Raw genomic sequence first — 18,225 nt, forward strand, 5'->3', positions numbered from 1 at the left:
TATTCTTCTTATTTCTCAAATTTTAACTCCTCATTAAACTTAAAAGACGTCAAAAAAGGGTAACCGAAGCTCTTTCAGTAGTTTGTCCGTCAATTTATTTAATTTTTACATTTTCGTACTCCTCAAAAATATTTATTACTGGTTTTAACTCTTAGTTCACAATTTTAAACTCCTCAATTATATCAAAGATTATAAAAAGTCTTTAAAATCTTTAAAAAAAAGTCTTTATAATTTTTTATAAAAAGATTATAAAAAATATGATAATTTTGACTTTTTTTTCAAAAAAATTACATTTTAGTACTCCTCAATTCACATTTTAATACTCCTCATAGTCAAAAGTCCCAAAATTTGTTCAAAATCCTTTACGGACAAAATCTGTATTAGAAAAGTGCAGATTTTCCTTCGAAATGCACTAAAAAAGTCATAATAATAAATCTTCCTTTGAAATCCTCGAAATAAATTGGAGAAAAATTGATTTTATGCAAATAATTGTCATTGTAAATTCAATGTAATCGCTTGATAAATCGCCCACAAAATTTGTCAATACTGGGAACCCTCTAATTTTTGGTTTAGATGATTTTTTTTATTGCAAAAACTTGCTTCTCATGCCTCGAAAGAATTCCGGAAATGAAAAATTGCTTGTTTAGTATTTTTTATTGTAAATATTTATCATTATTTGCAATGATTGATTCATCAAAAATCATTTTTCTGCGTAAATAAAGCAATTTTTATTGTAATAAAATCGATTATTTTTTTTTTTTTGAATCAAGTCAGGTCATTTTTTTGCCATTCATGGGCCATTCACATGAAATTTCTACACGTTCACGACGACGACAGACAACACAAAGAAAAAAGTCTTTCAAAAGTCATTGTCTCTGTGCACATCTCATCCCATATTGGACACAAAAATCAAATAACTTTTAAAAAACGTACAAAGGCGTAAACTATCAAAGAAATGATCTTTTTTGACAATAAATTTGAAAAAAAAGCAACAAAAAATTGAGACATTCCTTTTGCTTTATTTATAAACGTTGCGGTGAGAAGTCAATACAAAAAAAAATCGTCGTCACCCATAGAAAAGTTAACATGTGAGATAAATAGATAAGGGATGCTGTCTCTATTATGAAAAAGATGTAAAGAATTTTTTTCTCAAGCTATTTGCCTTTAAGATAATGACAAACAATGAAGTTGTCACATTTTGCAAGAAATTCGTCTCTAATCTGAATTTTTTTTTCTCCTTCTCGTTTCGGTGAATGGAAATCGCTTGAATGAATTTCGGGACAACCAAAACGAGCAGAAATTAAAAAATCAAATTTTTAATCCGATTTGAGCAGAAAAAAAGTCACTTTTAAGATTTATATTATTATTACAATTGACACCAAATGTGTACTTTTGTCCAGGTTGCTTCCAATTTTTGTCGTGCTCACCAAACACAACAAGCGAAAAAGACAAAGGTATTATATCACCCCATATGGTTATGATGGTTTTTATTTTATTTTTTTGAGTGATCTCTGTTGACGTGTGAGCAGAAAATATGAAATCTGACACATTTATGTGCGAATTTTTACTTTTTTTTTTGCAATAATAACAAAAAAAAAGTTGTCAGTTTGTTTTCTTGTACATTTTTTGCGATAATTTGTTAGGGGAAAGTTTTTGATGTTTTCATTCATAAATTTATTGAACAGAAAATTTCATGTTCAGGATTTTTTTTGCAAGAATTTAATTTTTTAGCGTAGAATTTGAAAAATTACCATTTTAGTAAAATAAAAAAATGAAACTTCAATTTAATTAAAAATTAATTTTAAATTTAGTTATTTATTTATTAAATTAATTTTTAAGCTTTAAAAAAATGTTTAAATTTTTAAGTCCGTGATTTAACAAAAAAATATCAAAATTCCATTAAACTTCTGAATACAGAAAAATTTAATATTTTGAATTAATTTATTAAAAATTGGTTTTAAAAAAAATTATTTAAAGTATTCTTTTCGAAAAAAATCCGAGAAATCATTAAAAAACAGGAGACAATTTTTAACCATCTTAAATTTTTATTTGAGCTTTTTTTTTAGTTTGATTATTTTTTTTTATTTGTTTAATTAAATTAAAGTGAGTTAGTTTTTTTCATTAATATTCAAAAACAAAAAAAAATGTAAAAAAGCCAAAAATATTTTAAATTTTACTACGAAAAATTATTATTCAAAGAAAGATCAATAATCTCCGAGAAATAATTAAAAGTTATTTAAATAAAATTTGTTTTATTTTAAAAAATTAAAAAAAAAATCGGTAAATTTAGAAAAAGATGGGATATTATAATAATTCCGAGAAATTTTTAATAAAAAATTTTTTTCCTTGTTTTTTTTTTAATTTAATTTTAAAAATAAATGAGTTAAAATTTTTTTAATAAAAAATTAAAAAATGTAAGAAAAATTATTTTTTACATCATTAAATTTCTTATTTATTAAATAATAATTTTTACGAAAAAAAAAATCTGGTCATCTGTTCAACCAAAATCACTTTTTATGGTCAAAAATCCTTTCCCATTCCCTCGTTACCTGCGATAAATACCTGTCCCGTTTTAATGAAAAAATCCACCGATGACGACACATTAATTGTCGTCCCGTAGAAAAAAAACCTCTTTTAAAACACAATAAAATAGTCGATAACGACCGAGCAACCGACCTGGTAATATTCACGCCTGACATAAAATAAATATTTGTCTCTGATGTTCCTTTTTTACTGTCCACAAAAAAAAACTTTTTTTTTTATATCATTTTATTATTTTTTATTATTATCACGAAAAAAAGACCAGAAAAAAATAAAATGCAATAAATATTTTTCAGGACTCTTTTTATAAATTTCCCAGACAAAACAAATATCCATTAATCATTGAACTTTATTGAATAAACTCTGAAAAAAATATTTACACTCTGGATAAATATGTGACATTATTATTATTATGAAAAAGGATCTGTGCTGTTAAATTATGATATAAAATTTTATTGATGTAAGACTGTGGCAATTTAATCGATGTTGGTTGGATTCGGCACAAAGGAACAGTGGGAGAGGTCACTTACTTATTTTACCTGTGCGCGACTCAGCGAACGACTTTCATTCACGAAAACTCTTTTTTTTTAAAAGAAATTTATTAAAAAGCAATAAAAATTTCTATAGAAAAATCGATTTCATTCATAACTTCAAGAGTTCATTCATTGATTCATAATATTTTTAATAAAGTCGCAACCAAAAATTGAATAAAAACCATCGAAGCGAAGAAAATTAATCGCTCTTGTAATTTTTTGTTAAACACTTTTTTTGTCAACGTGAGAATCTTTCTTGCAACAGTAGCTTGAAGCCAAAAAAAATATTTCTAGAAAAAAATCAACTTTTAACCGAAAAAAAAATTATTTTTTACCCGAAAAAAATTGGAAAAAAAATTCGACTTTAAACCAACTTGGAAGCCTCGAGGGCAAAAAATCCAATTTTTTTAAGGCGACGTAAAAAATCGACTTTAAACCAAGTTGTGAGTTTTTTCTGTCATAAACTGATTTTTTTTCCAACTTATTGCATCATATTCTGAGAAAGAAATCATTTTTTACTCGTTTTTTACGGATTTTCGATATTTTTTAACCCTTTACCAAATTAACACATACCATAAATAAGTACAAAAGATTTTTTATAGGTTAAAAAAATGTTTCAATTTTATTGTCTTCATAGTGAAAAAACGGAGCAAAAAAATAATGAAGTGTTTGTTTCTGTTTAAAAAAAAAGTAACAAAAAATATTTCTCCTTTTGTGAGTTTTTTATTGTCTTTTTTTTTAAAGAACAAGAAGTGATTGAATGTTGAAAGGGAAAGGGTTATGAGGACACTTTTTACACTTTTTTATGACAATGCTCGGAAAAATGTGTCGTAAAAAGTTTGACCAACCATGGCTATTACGGTTAAAATTTTTGGAGACAAATGTGCAGTTGAAGGTAAATGACTTAGTTTTTTATTACGATTTTTTTTTGTTTTCTTAAAAAATGAATAGTGATAATAGGAACGAAAGTTAGAGATAAAAAGTTAAGCTTAAGTAACCTTGTTTGTTTTTTTTTGTAGCAATTAACACAAAAAGTAGAAAAAAAAATAAAGGGTTAAAAAATTGTCTCCTGTTTTTTAATGATTTCTCAGATTTTTTAATTTTTTTAAAAAGCCGCTTTAAATTTATGAATAAATTTTTATCCTACTTTTTTTTCTAAATGGAAAAAAATTTAAAATAATTTTATTTAAAAATTTAAAATAATTTTTAATAAATTAATTAATAAATTAATAAATTTAATTTAATTTTTATTTAAAAATTAAAATTAATTTTAATTAAAAAAGTTAAATTTAAAAAAAAATTAAATAAATTAATGAAAAAATTAAATAAAATTAGAATTAAAAGTACAAAAATATTTTTTTGTTAATTTTGAAAATGAATAAATTTTTATCCTACTATTTTTTTTTAAATGAAAAAAAATTTAAAACAATTTTATTTTAAATAAATTAGTAATTTAAAATTAATTTTATTAATTAAAAAATTAAATTTAATTAGAATTAAAACTATAAAAACATATTTTGAATAAATTTCAATTAACTAAAATTTTTATCCTACGGTTTTTTTAAATGGGAAAAAAATTAAAATAATTTTATTTTAAACATATTAATTAATTTAAATTAATTTTATCCTTTTTTTAATTAATTTTTAATTTTATTAATTAAAAAATTAATTTTAATTAGAAAAATTAAATTAAAAAAAAAATTTGAAAAAATTAAATAAATTAATAAAAAAATAAAATTTATTTAGGCCATTAAATTTAATTATTTCACTTTATGTCGCATGTGGATTTTTATGAAGGGGGGGGGGGGAGAAAAAAAATAAAAAAAAAAATTAATTTTTTTTACTACTTTTTTGACGTTTTTGAACGTTAATCGTTGATTGAACACATTAAAATAATTTTTACTTTTATTATTTTAAGTTTTTAAGTCAAAACTTTAATAAAATTTCACAAAATAAAAATTTAAGAAAAAATAAAAAATTTGGTCACGTGACTCAAAAATTTTTTCATCAAATTTTCGATAGATAATGCGTTTTTAAAGCAAGTTAAGTTCATATCTTATATAATTTTAAATTTTACTGGACATTATTATCGTTTTTCAATCAAAAAGTACCAAAAAAATGTCAAAAATTTTCCTTTTTTTTATTATTTTTATTTTTCCCCCTGAATTTTTTCGGCAAAATCGGAGGGGGGGGAGACATAAAGTAAAATAATTAAATTTAATGGCCTTAGAATTAAAATTAAAAAAATAATTTTTGTTAATTTTGAAAAATAATTATTAAAAACATTTGTATTTTGCTTACTAAAAACTACTAAAAAGAGGAAATTATTGAAATAAATTTAGCAAAAATAGGAAGCCAGCAATAAAAAAATAAATGAATTTTTAAATTATTTTTAACTTTTATTGATTTCTTTTAAATATTTACAAAAGTTCTTAATTTATTACATTTTATAAAAATATCATGATGTTTAAAATAACAAAACATACTTTAAAAAATAGTAGACAGTAAATCTGAATTCCATCAAAGAATTCATTAAAAAAAAGAAAATCTAGAAGAAAAGTCCCTCTTACCCCCAAACAAATCGAATAAGCTCTTATAAATTATTTTAACTTAAACTCTTCTTATTTTTTTTACAATCCGTTCAAAAAATCACTCATTCATCGGTTTTATCGTCCTTTTATCCTCCGGACTCAGCACAAAAATCGGCGACGTATAATCCAAATTTTTATCGTTCATCGGCACAAACGTCTTGTTCGAGTCGTAACTTTTGACGGTTTTTCCGCGTTTCAGCATCACATAAATCACGAACAAACTGACGATGAAGGCGGACGTTGTTGCCAGAATAAAAACGACTGTGTGGAAGGCATTTTGGGGCATTCCATTGAGTGACGAGGTTTTCGGGGCATTTTCTGCTGTCTTTAATCTGAACGTGGAATCGGTGATATCTGGGACTAATTGACCTTGGAAAAGGGTGACTTGCGATTTTTTGATAGCTTCTTCAAGAGCAAAAGCCTGATCGATCTTTAATTCGTCCAAAAGATCAAATTTCACTAAAATTGTTCCATCTTCGTTATCTTTAACGCGCAAGTTAAAAGGATTACTGCCAAAAATCGTCGTCAAATCCTGTCGAATGACGTCATAAAGGTTCGGCAGCTTTTTCTCGTTCTTCAACAAAAGTTCAATTTCAATCGAATCGATGGGGATATGATCGCAAGTCTTGCTGCCCTTTACAAAAGTGCCTGAAACTTGATTTCCTGCTGCATCCACACACCAACATTTACTCCGATCGCATTGTTCCGGCACAAAAGCTCCATTTTGGTCGCAAGAAACTTCGAACGAGGCACGTTCCTTAATGGATTGACACCGCGTTTTGTGAATCGGCAGCTCAGTAACGGTTTTTTGGAGATTTTCCGTGATCGTTTTCATCGTTGTTGCGTATTCGTCAACTTCGTATTCGAAATCTTCCGTTAAATGGTTGTCATCGCTCAAGAAAGTGACTTGCCGGATGAGTTCTTCCATGAAGGGATCGGTGATTTGCGCTCCTGGATCCAAACGGCGACGAGCTTGACGATGATTGCAAATCGGTTCGGCTCCTTTGACCAAGGAACCTTTGATGGGGGCGCCTTTTTTGTCGGCGCACCAACAAACTCGCATATTGGAAGTGTCATTTTTCGTGTCTCCCAAGCATTGGACGGGGTTCCATGAGCCAGTGACGTCATCGCATCTCGGTTGGAACCAAGCGTTTGTTTGTCCGGAGCGTTTGGCGACGAGAGAATTTTTTAATTTGAGTCTTTCGCATTGCGATAACACGGGACAGACGGCATTGCAATTGAAATCGCTGTCAAACATATTTTTCATCTGGCAGTTTGAGTGTTTGGGGATCGAAAAGGGGATACATTTATTATGTTTCGGACTGAAACGCCATTTTGTGACCATATCGTCGGTTTTTGACGAGCTGGCTTGACTACAAGACGATGAAATTGACTCAAAACACGAATCTCGGGTTTTCGGGCAACAAACTCCCCGTTTTGTATTTGGGTCAATTTGACATGTATGCGTCGAAGGACACGAATCAAGGTCACGATCCGGTCCGCACATCAATTCGCGACCTTCAATCTTGAAGGGAAGGCCTTCCATGCACACCGAATCACGAATTGGGGTGCAAATTGGCAACGAACAGTATTGCTGGTCGGTACATTCGACCTTTATCAGTTCGCATTTCTCGCCGCGAGGGCAACTAATGTCCTTACAAGGCTCCTTACATTGACACGTGCGACATCCGTTCTCGTCGATGACATATCCGTGTTCGCAGGGGGCACACGAAATATTTCCACAATCACTTCTCGCCATAATTTCGCAATTTGGTCGTCCTTGGGATGTTCGGGTGCCACTTTTTTCCTTGCCAAATTCATCAACGCACCAACAAACGTTGCTCGGACCACATTGCACGGTCTCAAAACCACCTTCGGCATTGCATTGCGCGATATATTTGTCTTTCGCAGGTACTCCGAGCTCAATTGACTGATGCATCTGCAGCGATTGCAAGTGTTGACATGCCGTTTTTAGCTCTGGTTCGACGCATTGTGTTCCGCAGCCATTCGAACAGCAACGTTTTGTGCCGTCGCAGTGATAATCCGAGCGACACTCGAAATCGCAAGAATCAGAATCGATATTTTCCAGTCCGGGGGGCACCAAATACGGACATTGGCCTGGTTTGCGGGGCATGCAGGCAGGCACCGGCGGGCAATATTCATTTTCGCACGAGACTTCGACGATACGACATTCGTGACCTTCGCCGCATTCGACGCCGTCGCAGGGGGAACGACATTCGCAGCTGGGGCAACGAGTAACGGGGTCCAAAATGAAGCCGTAATCGCATGCCATGCGACATGTGACATCCAGGCATTCGAGTTCCTCACGTAAATCGTTGCAATATTCGAGTGTGGTGTTGTCGCTGCGAGTTTTGGGGATTTCTGTACCGAAATTGTCGACGCACCAACATTCCTCGATCTCGATGGCGACCACAGATTCCGTAGCGGGACGACGTTTTCGCGTTTTTGTGGTTAAAGTTTGATCAGAAACGTCGAAATTTTCGATGATTTTTGCTGAACGATTTTTCTCTGAGGTTTCTACGTCGCGACGTGACCTTTTTTCTTTCGATAATAATTTTCGCATTTCACGAATGCTTTTATTTTCGAGCACTCGTTTTTCCTCTGAGGGTTTTACTTGAACGATTTTGCGTTTGCACTGCATTGATTCGTATAAGCCGTCATTTTTGCAGGTTGGAGGTGTAATTGCCAAAGTCATGCCTTCCTCGGTGCCTTCCATGCGTTCACTAAAGTCCCGCAAATATTCGCACATTGATTGTTGACGATCGTAATCTTCTTCGACAGCAGATTCCTGAGGTGTGGGACAACAAACGCTGCCAGATTCTTTGTGAAGTTTCGTACATTCGTAGTCCGAGGGGCATTCGATTGTGTTGGAGAGCGATCGGGCTCCTGATTCGACGGAATCTTCATCCCAAAACGAGCGTTGTTGGTATTCGCGACTCTCACGAAGGGCTGGAAATGAATTTTTTTAGTGAAAAATATTTTTTTTTAACATTATTAGGGGAAATTACCTTGATGACAGTACAAAAGTTCGCTCGTGACGTTATCAGCTAATGGGACGCCAATGTCACATGGGTTAGAATAGACCAAATTTGGTTTGCAGACAGGTTCGGAAGAGCAAAGGCTGCTGTCGTAGCATTCCGGGTCGACGGCGATTTCGCAATGAGTGCCCATGGGGCATTTGAAGTTTTCGCAAGGTTCGGAACATTCGCAGGTTGGACATCCTCGGTGATCGTTCTGGGGATAAAAGAAAAAAATTAAAGGGAAATTAAAAAAATAAGTTTTCTGAAATTATTATGACCTTACAAATTTTTTCGAGTTTAGGGGTAAATATAATTTTTCGAGTTTTGAACAAATTTATAAAATTTTCATCTGTTTTAAGTTTTTTTTCTTTAAATATTAAGATTTTTAATTTGTTTATTTGTTAATTTTTTTTGAATATGTATTTTTTTTAAATTTTTTTAAACTCTTAGGCCATTAAATTTAATTATTTCACTTTATGTTGCAAAAAAAAAAAAAAATTTAATTTTTTTTACTACTTTTTTGACGTTTTTGAACGTTAATCGTTGATTGAACACATTGAAATAATTTTTACTTTTATTATTTTAAGTTTTCAAGTCAAAACTTTAATAAAATTTTACAAAATTAAAATTGAAGAAAAAAATAAAAAATTTGGTCACGTGACTCAAAAATTTTTTCATCATATTTTCGATAGATAATGCGTTTTTAAAGCAAGTTAAGTTCCTATCTTATATAATTTTAAATTTTACTGGACGATAATAATCGTTTTTCAATCAAAAAGTACCAAAAAAATGTCAAAAATTTTCTTTTTTTTTATTATTTTTATTTTTCCCCCTGAATTTTTTCGGCAAAATCGGAGGGGGGCGACATAAAGTGAAATAATTAAATTTAATGGCCTTAATTTGTTAAACTCTTAAGATTTGCTTGTTATTTTTTTAATTTTAGAAATATTTATTTATTTTAAATATTTATTTTATACTTTTTTATTTTACGATTTTTTTATGATTTTTTTTAATTTTTTTTTAAAATTATATTTCATTTCAATTTCACTAAATTTTTTTATGAATTTTTTCGATTTGTATACCTTTTTAAATGTTATTTTTAATTTTTTAAAAATCTATGATTATTTTCCACAATTTTTCTTACTTTTATTTTTTTCTAAATTTTTAATTTAAAAATGTTAAAGTTATTTTTCCGATTTTTTTTCATAATTTTTTTAAAATTCAAAATTAGTTTTTAAATATTTTTCTTATATGTTATATTTTTGACCTTAATGTTTTGTTTTAATTTAGCTTTTTAGGTAGGTATATTCTATTTTATTCAAAATATTTTTTATAAAAATTTTTTTTTTTTTCGAAAATCTTTGTATCTATTTTATTCAAAATATTTTTTAAAAAAATTTTTTTTTTTTCAAAAATCTTTGTATCTTTGCAATTTTTTTCTCTTTTAATTCAAGAATATTTATTAATTTTTTTTATTATGTATTTTTTTTTAATTTTCTAGATTTATTTATAAAATTTTTTTATTTTCAGAATTTTCGCGAATTTTAAAAAAAAAGTAAAATTAACTCACCTTAAATCCATATTCACACACAGCAGCGCAAATGTGTTTGTCACATCCGCCATCCAAACTTCTGCTACTGCTTCTCACGGGCACTTGAACATTATCGCAATTCACCATTTCCGCAGCTCCCATCGTTCCTTCGATCTTATTGCCATTAATGGGCTCGACGCACCAACAAACGAGCCCGTTTCGACTGCACTGCTTCCCGGCAAAGTTTCCATTTGGTCCGCTGCAGTCTGGAATGTAACCACGACCTTCGCGTTCATTGATGGAAAGCACTTCGGACAAGAGTTTGACTTGATGACACACCGTAATGTTCATCGGTTGCTGACAAGATTGCCCGCACGACGGATTAAAGCAACATTTTTCCATTTGGGGACATTCGATATCCGATCGGCAACTGCTTCCGCATTGTCCGTAAACTTGCATCGGTCCATTTCCCGCAGGGCACATCCCGGGTTTCTCGTAATTTACTGATCCAGGACAACAAACGCCATAATCGTTGCCAGATTGAACGAGACATTTATACAATGGAGGACACGTGGGTTTTCCCGGATCCAATCCACACAAAAATGGTCGAATTTCTCCATTAATTGGCAACGGTTGTCCATACGGACACAAATCGCTCAAACTTTTTGCTTTCCGGCACGAAGGAACCGGCGGACAAGGCTCCGAACGACATTTCACGTTCATTGGTTGGCATTCTGTGCCTCGAGGACACTTCAAACCTTCACACGGATCACGACATTTGCAAATCGGACAGCCACTTCGCAGATCTTTGGCGAATCCAGCGGGACAGAACATGCGACAAGATGATGCCGGACAATCGATTTGCACCTCGCACGTGATGTTGGCTTTGTCGGTTGTACGAGTTCCGGTTATTTCGAGCCCGTAATCGTCAACGCACCAACATTCGTCGGCCGATTCGATGTCGTTGGAGCACTGGATTCGCTCAAAATCGCCGTCTTTTGCGCATTTTGGTATTCTAACGCTGGTGCCGTTGTCACCGAGGGCTTTGGCGCGACGCGTTTCCGCTCGTTTCAGGTGCTGGCATGCTGTTAAGGAATCTGAAAGTACAGAGATGAAGGTAATTTTTAATATTTTTTCATATTCAAAAGCGAAAAAAGTCGAAAAATTTCTTTAAAAAAGCAAGTTTTCCCCAAATTTTGAATTTTAGACCACGTGACATAATAGCCCAATGCATATTTTGGATTTTTTTTTTAAGAAAAAATTTTCAATTTTGGTCTTGAAGCAAATTTTTAGATTTTAACCTAATGCATTTATTGAATTTTTTACCCAAATAACGTTTTGAATTTTTTCCCAATGTAATTTTTAAAAATTTCGACCCAGTACACATTATGAAAATTTTGAAGAAATATTTTAAATTTTAGCTTCAAGCTAATTTGTTAATATTAACCCAGTGTATATTTTGAGTTATTGTCCTTCAAGACTTTTTAAAATTTTCAATTTTATTCCGAATGCATTTTGAAATTATTTTCAATCAAATTTTAATATTTAAGCCCAATGCATATTTCAAATTTTCTTCTAAAATCTCATATTTTTCACCCAAAAGCATATTTTGAATCAAAAAATTTAATTATAAAATTTTTTATATTGTATATTGCTTTTGTATATTGGTCCCAATACACATTTTTAAGTTTAAACCCAGTCGACATTTTTTAAATAATCAGGCTTTATTTTGAGTTCAACCCAGTTAACATTTTTAGAATTTAATAAAAAAAATTGTTTAAAAGTAAATTTTTTTAACTTAAATCTTTTTTATTTGTTTTAAATATTTGACCCAGATAACAATTCAAAATATTTTGCTTCATCCCAAAGCATATTCGGAATTTCCAATTGAAAGCAAATTTTGAAATGTTATCCCAAAATGAATTTTAAAATTATAACTTTAAATTATATTCTAAATTTTTGCCCCAGAGCACATTTTAAAATCTTGTCCCAATGCACATTCTAAAAATTCCCTGTGCACATTTTGATTATTCTAATCAAAAATCCTGCATTTTATCTTCAAAATCCGGCAGAAAAAAGAAACTCCACTCAACTTCGATCGATAGAAACCAAAGAGAGAACGAGAGAAATGCTTTCGAAAACAACATATTTATTTAAATCCGTCACATGTGTATAAATAAATATGTATTTAAATGCACGAACGACGTCATTGTCAATCGTATGCAGAAACAATTTCTTCTTTTTTCATTTATTTTTCAAAACTACTAAAATAAAAGCATGGTTTTGGGTTATTACTGACCCACTTTTTGCCGCACAACAACCGCGACTCGTGTATTTATTTACGTTCGCTGGAGAATCCGGTACCGGTAATATGTCCGCCTCATACATATTTTTTGATTTCTATTTTGAAATTTATTCATCTCTTTGCTTTAAATATTTTTTTTTTCACTTTCATCCAAAAAAATCTTTCTTTTCTCGAGACTTTTCATTCAAAAGACTTGAAGAAGGTTCGTTTCTTACTTACCTAAATTTTCATTACTACTAAAGGAATTGCGCGAATCTGCCGCTGCTGTGGTAGCAAAAAACGCTAATTCAACTAAAATCAGGACTAGAACTGTACTTTTTAAAATCTCTGTTGATGATGATTGCAACATTCTAAATACTTTTGATTTTTTTATGGCTGCTCTCGTGGCTACTTGGTTAGTTTTGTTTCTTTTTGCCATTTTTTGTTGATTTTTCTCACATTTATCATGGAATAAATTAAGCTGAAAAAGGAAAAAAATAAATAAATTAATAAATAATTTAAAAATAGAAAAATAAAATCAAATAACTTAATAAAAGAAAAAAATCAATAAAATTTTGGTAATAAATAACCCAATAAAAAAAATAAATTATAAATAATTTTTAAAAATTTTTAAAAAAATTATTTAATAATTAAATAATAATTAATTTAATTTTAAATTAATTAAAATTAAATTAATTAATTAAAAGTAAATTAAATAATTTAAATTAATTAAAATTTTTTAATTATTAAAAATAATATTAAAAAAATTAAAAAATAAAAAAAATTAAAAAATTAAATCAAAATTAAATTAAATTAATTTTAAAAATTAAATTTTACTAGTTTATCAATATAAAAAAAAATAATATGAAAAAAAAATAATTAAATTAATAAACTAATTGGAGCAACCTTACAAGAAAAAATTATTAAGAAAAATAAACAAAAAATAAAAACAGCTTGAAACCGGTTTCAGCTCAACTTATAACTGTTTAATTTGTATTTGAAATCAAAAGTGGTGGATTTGCATAAATGAAATCGCGAGTATAATTTTTTTTATCAATAACTGAATATTTCCGCTTTTTAAATTAAATTTTTGCAAAACGACAAATCCACCTTTCACCTTTTAATTGCATCTTCATTCAAAAAAGTGACAAGTTTCCTGTGATTTAAATTCGATTTAAAAAGACAACAATGGCAACAATAATTAGTTACTTCCATGTAAAAGTTGCCATACCCCGAAAATTACTCAAATTATTTGAATTACGAAAAAAAAACTTTTTTTTTTTGAAGGTACGTCACGTAACACACTTCAAGTTGCTGCAAAGTGGTTCAAACTCATAACGCGTCGTCGTCTTAAGTCATATGGAGTCAGTCAGGTGAATAATTACTGTAATATTACATCATATTTGTATTTTTTTTTAAAGCACTGTTACATTTGACATTTGAGGCGAAACGCATTTTTAATTACTGCTGAGACGTCGACAGTTATCGATCAATTTAACTGTTTAGTTTTTGTTGTGGATGAGTGAATTTTTGGTTAATTTACCGAAATTTTCTACAATAAATGATGATTTCATTCACTTATGAATTGCTTGAACGACGCGCGACACTTTTAACCTTCAGAATGTCCATAATTGTGCGATTGTTTGTTTCAAGCAGCGAATTGAATACAAAAATGTCTATGACTAATTTTTGTCAAAAAAAAAACAATTTAGCAGTAAATCAACATCATCATCGTTATTTAACAAATAACAAAAAAAAAATAGGTAAATATGTAGCTAAAAGTTGTTGATTGATTAGTAAATTTCTTGTTTGTTCAACTTTTTAGGAGGATTTTTGCGTAAAATGAAGTTTTTTGCTAAGACGAGGATTTATAAGTCAAAAAGGTGGGTCAAAAATGGATTTTATAAACATTTGAAAGCTCTATAAATCAAAAATTCCAAGATTCATCAAAGGTTTATAAAAAATGTTTGAATGCAAAATTTTTATTCATGCAATTTTGAAGGAAAAATATTTTCTTTTTTGATTAAAAATTTATGATTTTTTCCCCAAAAGAAAAAATTTTATTTTAATTGAAAATTTACAATAAAATTTATTTAAAATAAATACTTTTGTCAAAAATTAAATTAAAAAACAAAAATAAAGTCAGAAAATAATTCGAAAAAATAAAAAAAATACTTATTTGGTGATTTAATTAATTTTTAAAAATTTTATCATTTTTAACTTCTTAAATGAGCTAGAAAATAGCCTTAGGTTTAGTGCTTTTCAATAAAATTTGAAAATTTTTTTTCATAAATAAATTTGAAGTTAATTTTTTTCCTCAAGAATTCACCAAATAAGTAAAATTTTTAATTTTTCGAATTATTTTCTGATTTTTTTTTGTTTTTGAATTTAATTTTTCACAAAATTATTTATTTTAAATAAATTTTATTAAAAATATTCAATTAAAATAAAATTATTTCTTTTGAGGAAAAAAATCATAAATTTTTCATGTTAAAATTTTTAAAGTTTCATGTGATTTTTTTTTCTTAGAGCTTTGAAAATTTTTGATGAGAAAAATTTCTCATTTTTTTATAAATTTTTTGAAAAAATATTTTAAATAAGTTTTTTAAGTCCTTTAAGGGCACTTACTAAAATGCAAATTGCTAAAATGGTTTTCAAATATTCTATTTAAATTTTTTTGAAATATTCTATGAAAAATTATGAAAATTAAATTTTTTAAACTTTTTTCATCCTAAAATCATTTTTTAATGATTTTATTAAATTTATGAAATTTCCTATATAATTAGATCCCTAAGATTTGCAGAATAATTTGATAATTTTCAAATTTTGAAATTCAAATAAATTTTTTTATATCAAACATTCTGATCAAATTCTTAAATTTTTAACGACAAAAAAAAATTTTAAGTTTTTATAATATTTTTAAAATAAATAATTTTTGATATTTTTTAACCAAAATTTAACAATAAACTTAAAAACTCTCAAAAAAATATTTTTCATAACTTTACGCTTCCTCATACAGTTTTAATCCACCTTTGATCTCTTTTGTCTCTTAAATCCATTGAAATTGCATTTCTAGATTGTGTACTCGTTTACTCGTTCAGTATAATTAAATTTAACAACATAGCGTAGAAATAATAATAATGCAAGTTGTTGTGCGACTCAATAACGAACGATGAGCGGCACCAACAACGTAGAAATATATGGCATGAATAAAAACTTTCACTTGCACGCTTTTGTATGTTTCGTATCGCTTTGCTACACCTTTACAAAAAGCACCGTATGTGGACTTGATACGCTGCAGTGCATACTTTTTTTTATGTCTTTTGAAAAAAATTTCACAAAAAATTTAGATTTTTTTCTCAGTTTCTCATAATTTGGTGATAATTTTGTATTTTTATTTTCAAATAAATAAATACGGTTCGTTAAATAATTTCGAATTGATTGAAGATGAGCAGCAAAAAATACAAACAAACTAATCATATAAAAATATATTTTTTTTTATAAATAATTGTAGTAGTGGTACTTGCAAACTTTCACAACTTTATTTTTTTTCACTGATTTTTATTTAATTTATTTTTTTTTGCGTTAAATAACGAGCGACGAGGCGACAATTTAATGCGTAATTTTTTGTTTGGCAAATTGAAGGTGTTAATGCAGTGTGCGGTTGTTTATTGAACACTGCTGATAATTAAAAAAATAATTTTCAATTGTATGCAGATTTCTATTTGAATTTTTATTTCTAGTCACCTTGTCGTGTTCGGCTTTGAAGAAAGCATAAAAGGTGCTACACGGTCACACCACTGATATCTTGTAATCCAAAGTTGTCACAATTTCAATTGTTTCTATTAATAAAACAAACAATATAATTTGACGGAACGTGCACACACATAAATTGTAAAAAATAATTTCTAAACACGTAAAAAAAAATTGTCTCTTAATAATCCGCGCGCAACTTTATTCGCGATGTTGTCGTTTTTCTTTCCAAACTCATACTACTGGAGACTTGTTGCGATCGCGATTCTTTTTCCATTCACTTTGAGCGCGCGTACGATCGACCAAACCGCATGATCATACCTCCCGTACGACTCCATAGACACAAAACTTGAGTAGCTGTAGTGAAAAGTAAACATAAATAAAGCCAAAGAGAGTTCCAGTATACTCTCCTCGTGCATGCGGATATGAGTAATTTTGTCGAAAAAATGTTTTTTTTTAGTGCTATTGTTGTTGTTTTGTTACACAAATTTCGTTTTCACTACTTTTTGTGTACAATGTCCAAAATTTGGTTGGGGTAAAAAGTTTTAGTAGAGAAAGCAGTTTTTTAAGCAAAGCGGCTCCAAGTGAGGGTCATTAAACACTGTATGATGGATTGACGACTATTACTACTTACTACGTCACACACCTGACTAAATTTTTTGGATATTATGAGTCAGAGTAACTCATTTTAATAAATATAGAGGTGAGACAAACGATCTGTGAGAGTGTCAGAAATTTCTCCATTTATAGGCTAGAGGGATGTGTGAAAATGTTACATGTTAAAAGGTAAGATTTTAATTTAAAAGTTAAGATTTAAATTTAAAAATACTTTTTTTTTTTAATTTTTAAAAATTTTCTAGATCTGAGTTGCTTAATTCTTAATTTTTAGATAATTTTTTATAATAAATTAGACATAAGAATTGAAAGCTTGAAAAAAATAAGTCTAAACAGAAAAATTACCTTAAGTTTAAGATTTCAATAAGTTTTAGACTTAATTAGCATTTTTGGGGACAAAATAACGATTTTCTTAAAATTTTAATTTTTTTAGTTGATAAAGTTTTAAAATTGACTTATTATTTTTGCTTGAGAATAATTTAAAAACAAAAGCTAATTAAGTTATTCTTAAAAGTAAAAGTTTTAAGCAAATTTTAAAATTTTCATTATTTATTTTTTTTTTTTTAAATTTTTTTTAAATTTTTCAAATATTTTTTAATATTTTTTTTTATTATTTTTTTTAAAATATTTTTTAATATTTTTTAATGGTTTTTGAAAGATATTTTTTTTGTATATATTTTTTTTCACTATTTTTTAAAAAAATTCGTAAATTTCCCCAAATTTGCTAATTAAGTCAAAAACTAACTGACTTCTTGAGCTTAAGTTGATTTGCTTAATTTTATATTTTAATAACTTTTACTCTTAATTAACTTATTTTCGCTCTTTTTTCTCAAATCTTAGATTAAGAAAATTTTAAGTATAAAATTTTATTTTAAGTGAAAGTCAAAAATTAATAAAACTAATTTTTTAATTAAAAAGTTCAATTATAAAAAAAAATTAAACTATAATTACATCTCTTGATACACTTTTCATGGTTGTTTCAGCCTAATTTATGATTAATTCAATATACACGAGACTTACTTTACACTTTTGTGAGTTACAGAATGTGAGAAAATCGTTCAATGTTATTAATGATGAGTAACTTTGGGTTTTTTTAAAACAATTTTTAAGCAATCAAACGATGTAAGGTCAGATTTGACGCATTTTTGATTCAGTTACTTGCTAACTGTTGTTGTTATTTTTGCGCTCTATTACCTTTTTGATCGTTGTGATTTTTTTTATTGTGAAAAATTGATGTCTCGCAAATACTTTTCTAATAGCTTTCAAAGATTTTAATTTTTTTAACTTAATTTTTTTTCCAGCTTAAAACTGGAGCCCTTTGGATCTTCTCCCGATT

At 28.4% G+C, this 18,225-nt stretch overlaps 1 protein-coding gene across 1 annotated transcript; it reads right to left on the reverse strand.

Moving 5' to 3' along the window:
* Positions 1-5,577: 5,577 nt before the first annotated feature.
* On the reverse strand, positions 5,578-12,891 carry LOC134835386 (uncharacterized). Its single transcript, XM_063850263.1, has 4 exons — positions 12,762-12,891; positions 10,277-11,334; positions 8,695-8,920; positions 5,578-8,635 (listed from the first exon to the last, which is right to left on the reverse strand). The coding sequence occupies exons 1-4, from the start codon at positions 12,889-12,891 to the stop codon at positions 5,724-5,726; spliced, it is 4,326 nt and encodes a 1,441-aa protein (XP_063706333.1). The 3' UTR covers positions 5,578-5,723.
* Positions 12,892-18,225: the final 5,334 nt, after the last annotated feature.

Source organism: Culicoides brevitarsis, chromosome 3 (genome assembly GCF_036172545.1).
Source record: "Culicoides brevitarsis isolate CSIRO-B50_1 chromosome 3, AGI_CSIRO_Cbre_v1, whole genome shotgun sequence".
Lineage (NCBI taxonomy): Eukaryota > Metazoa > Arthropoda > Insecta > Diptera > Ceratopogonidae > Culicoides > Culicoides brevitarsis.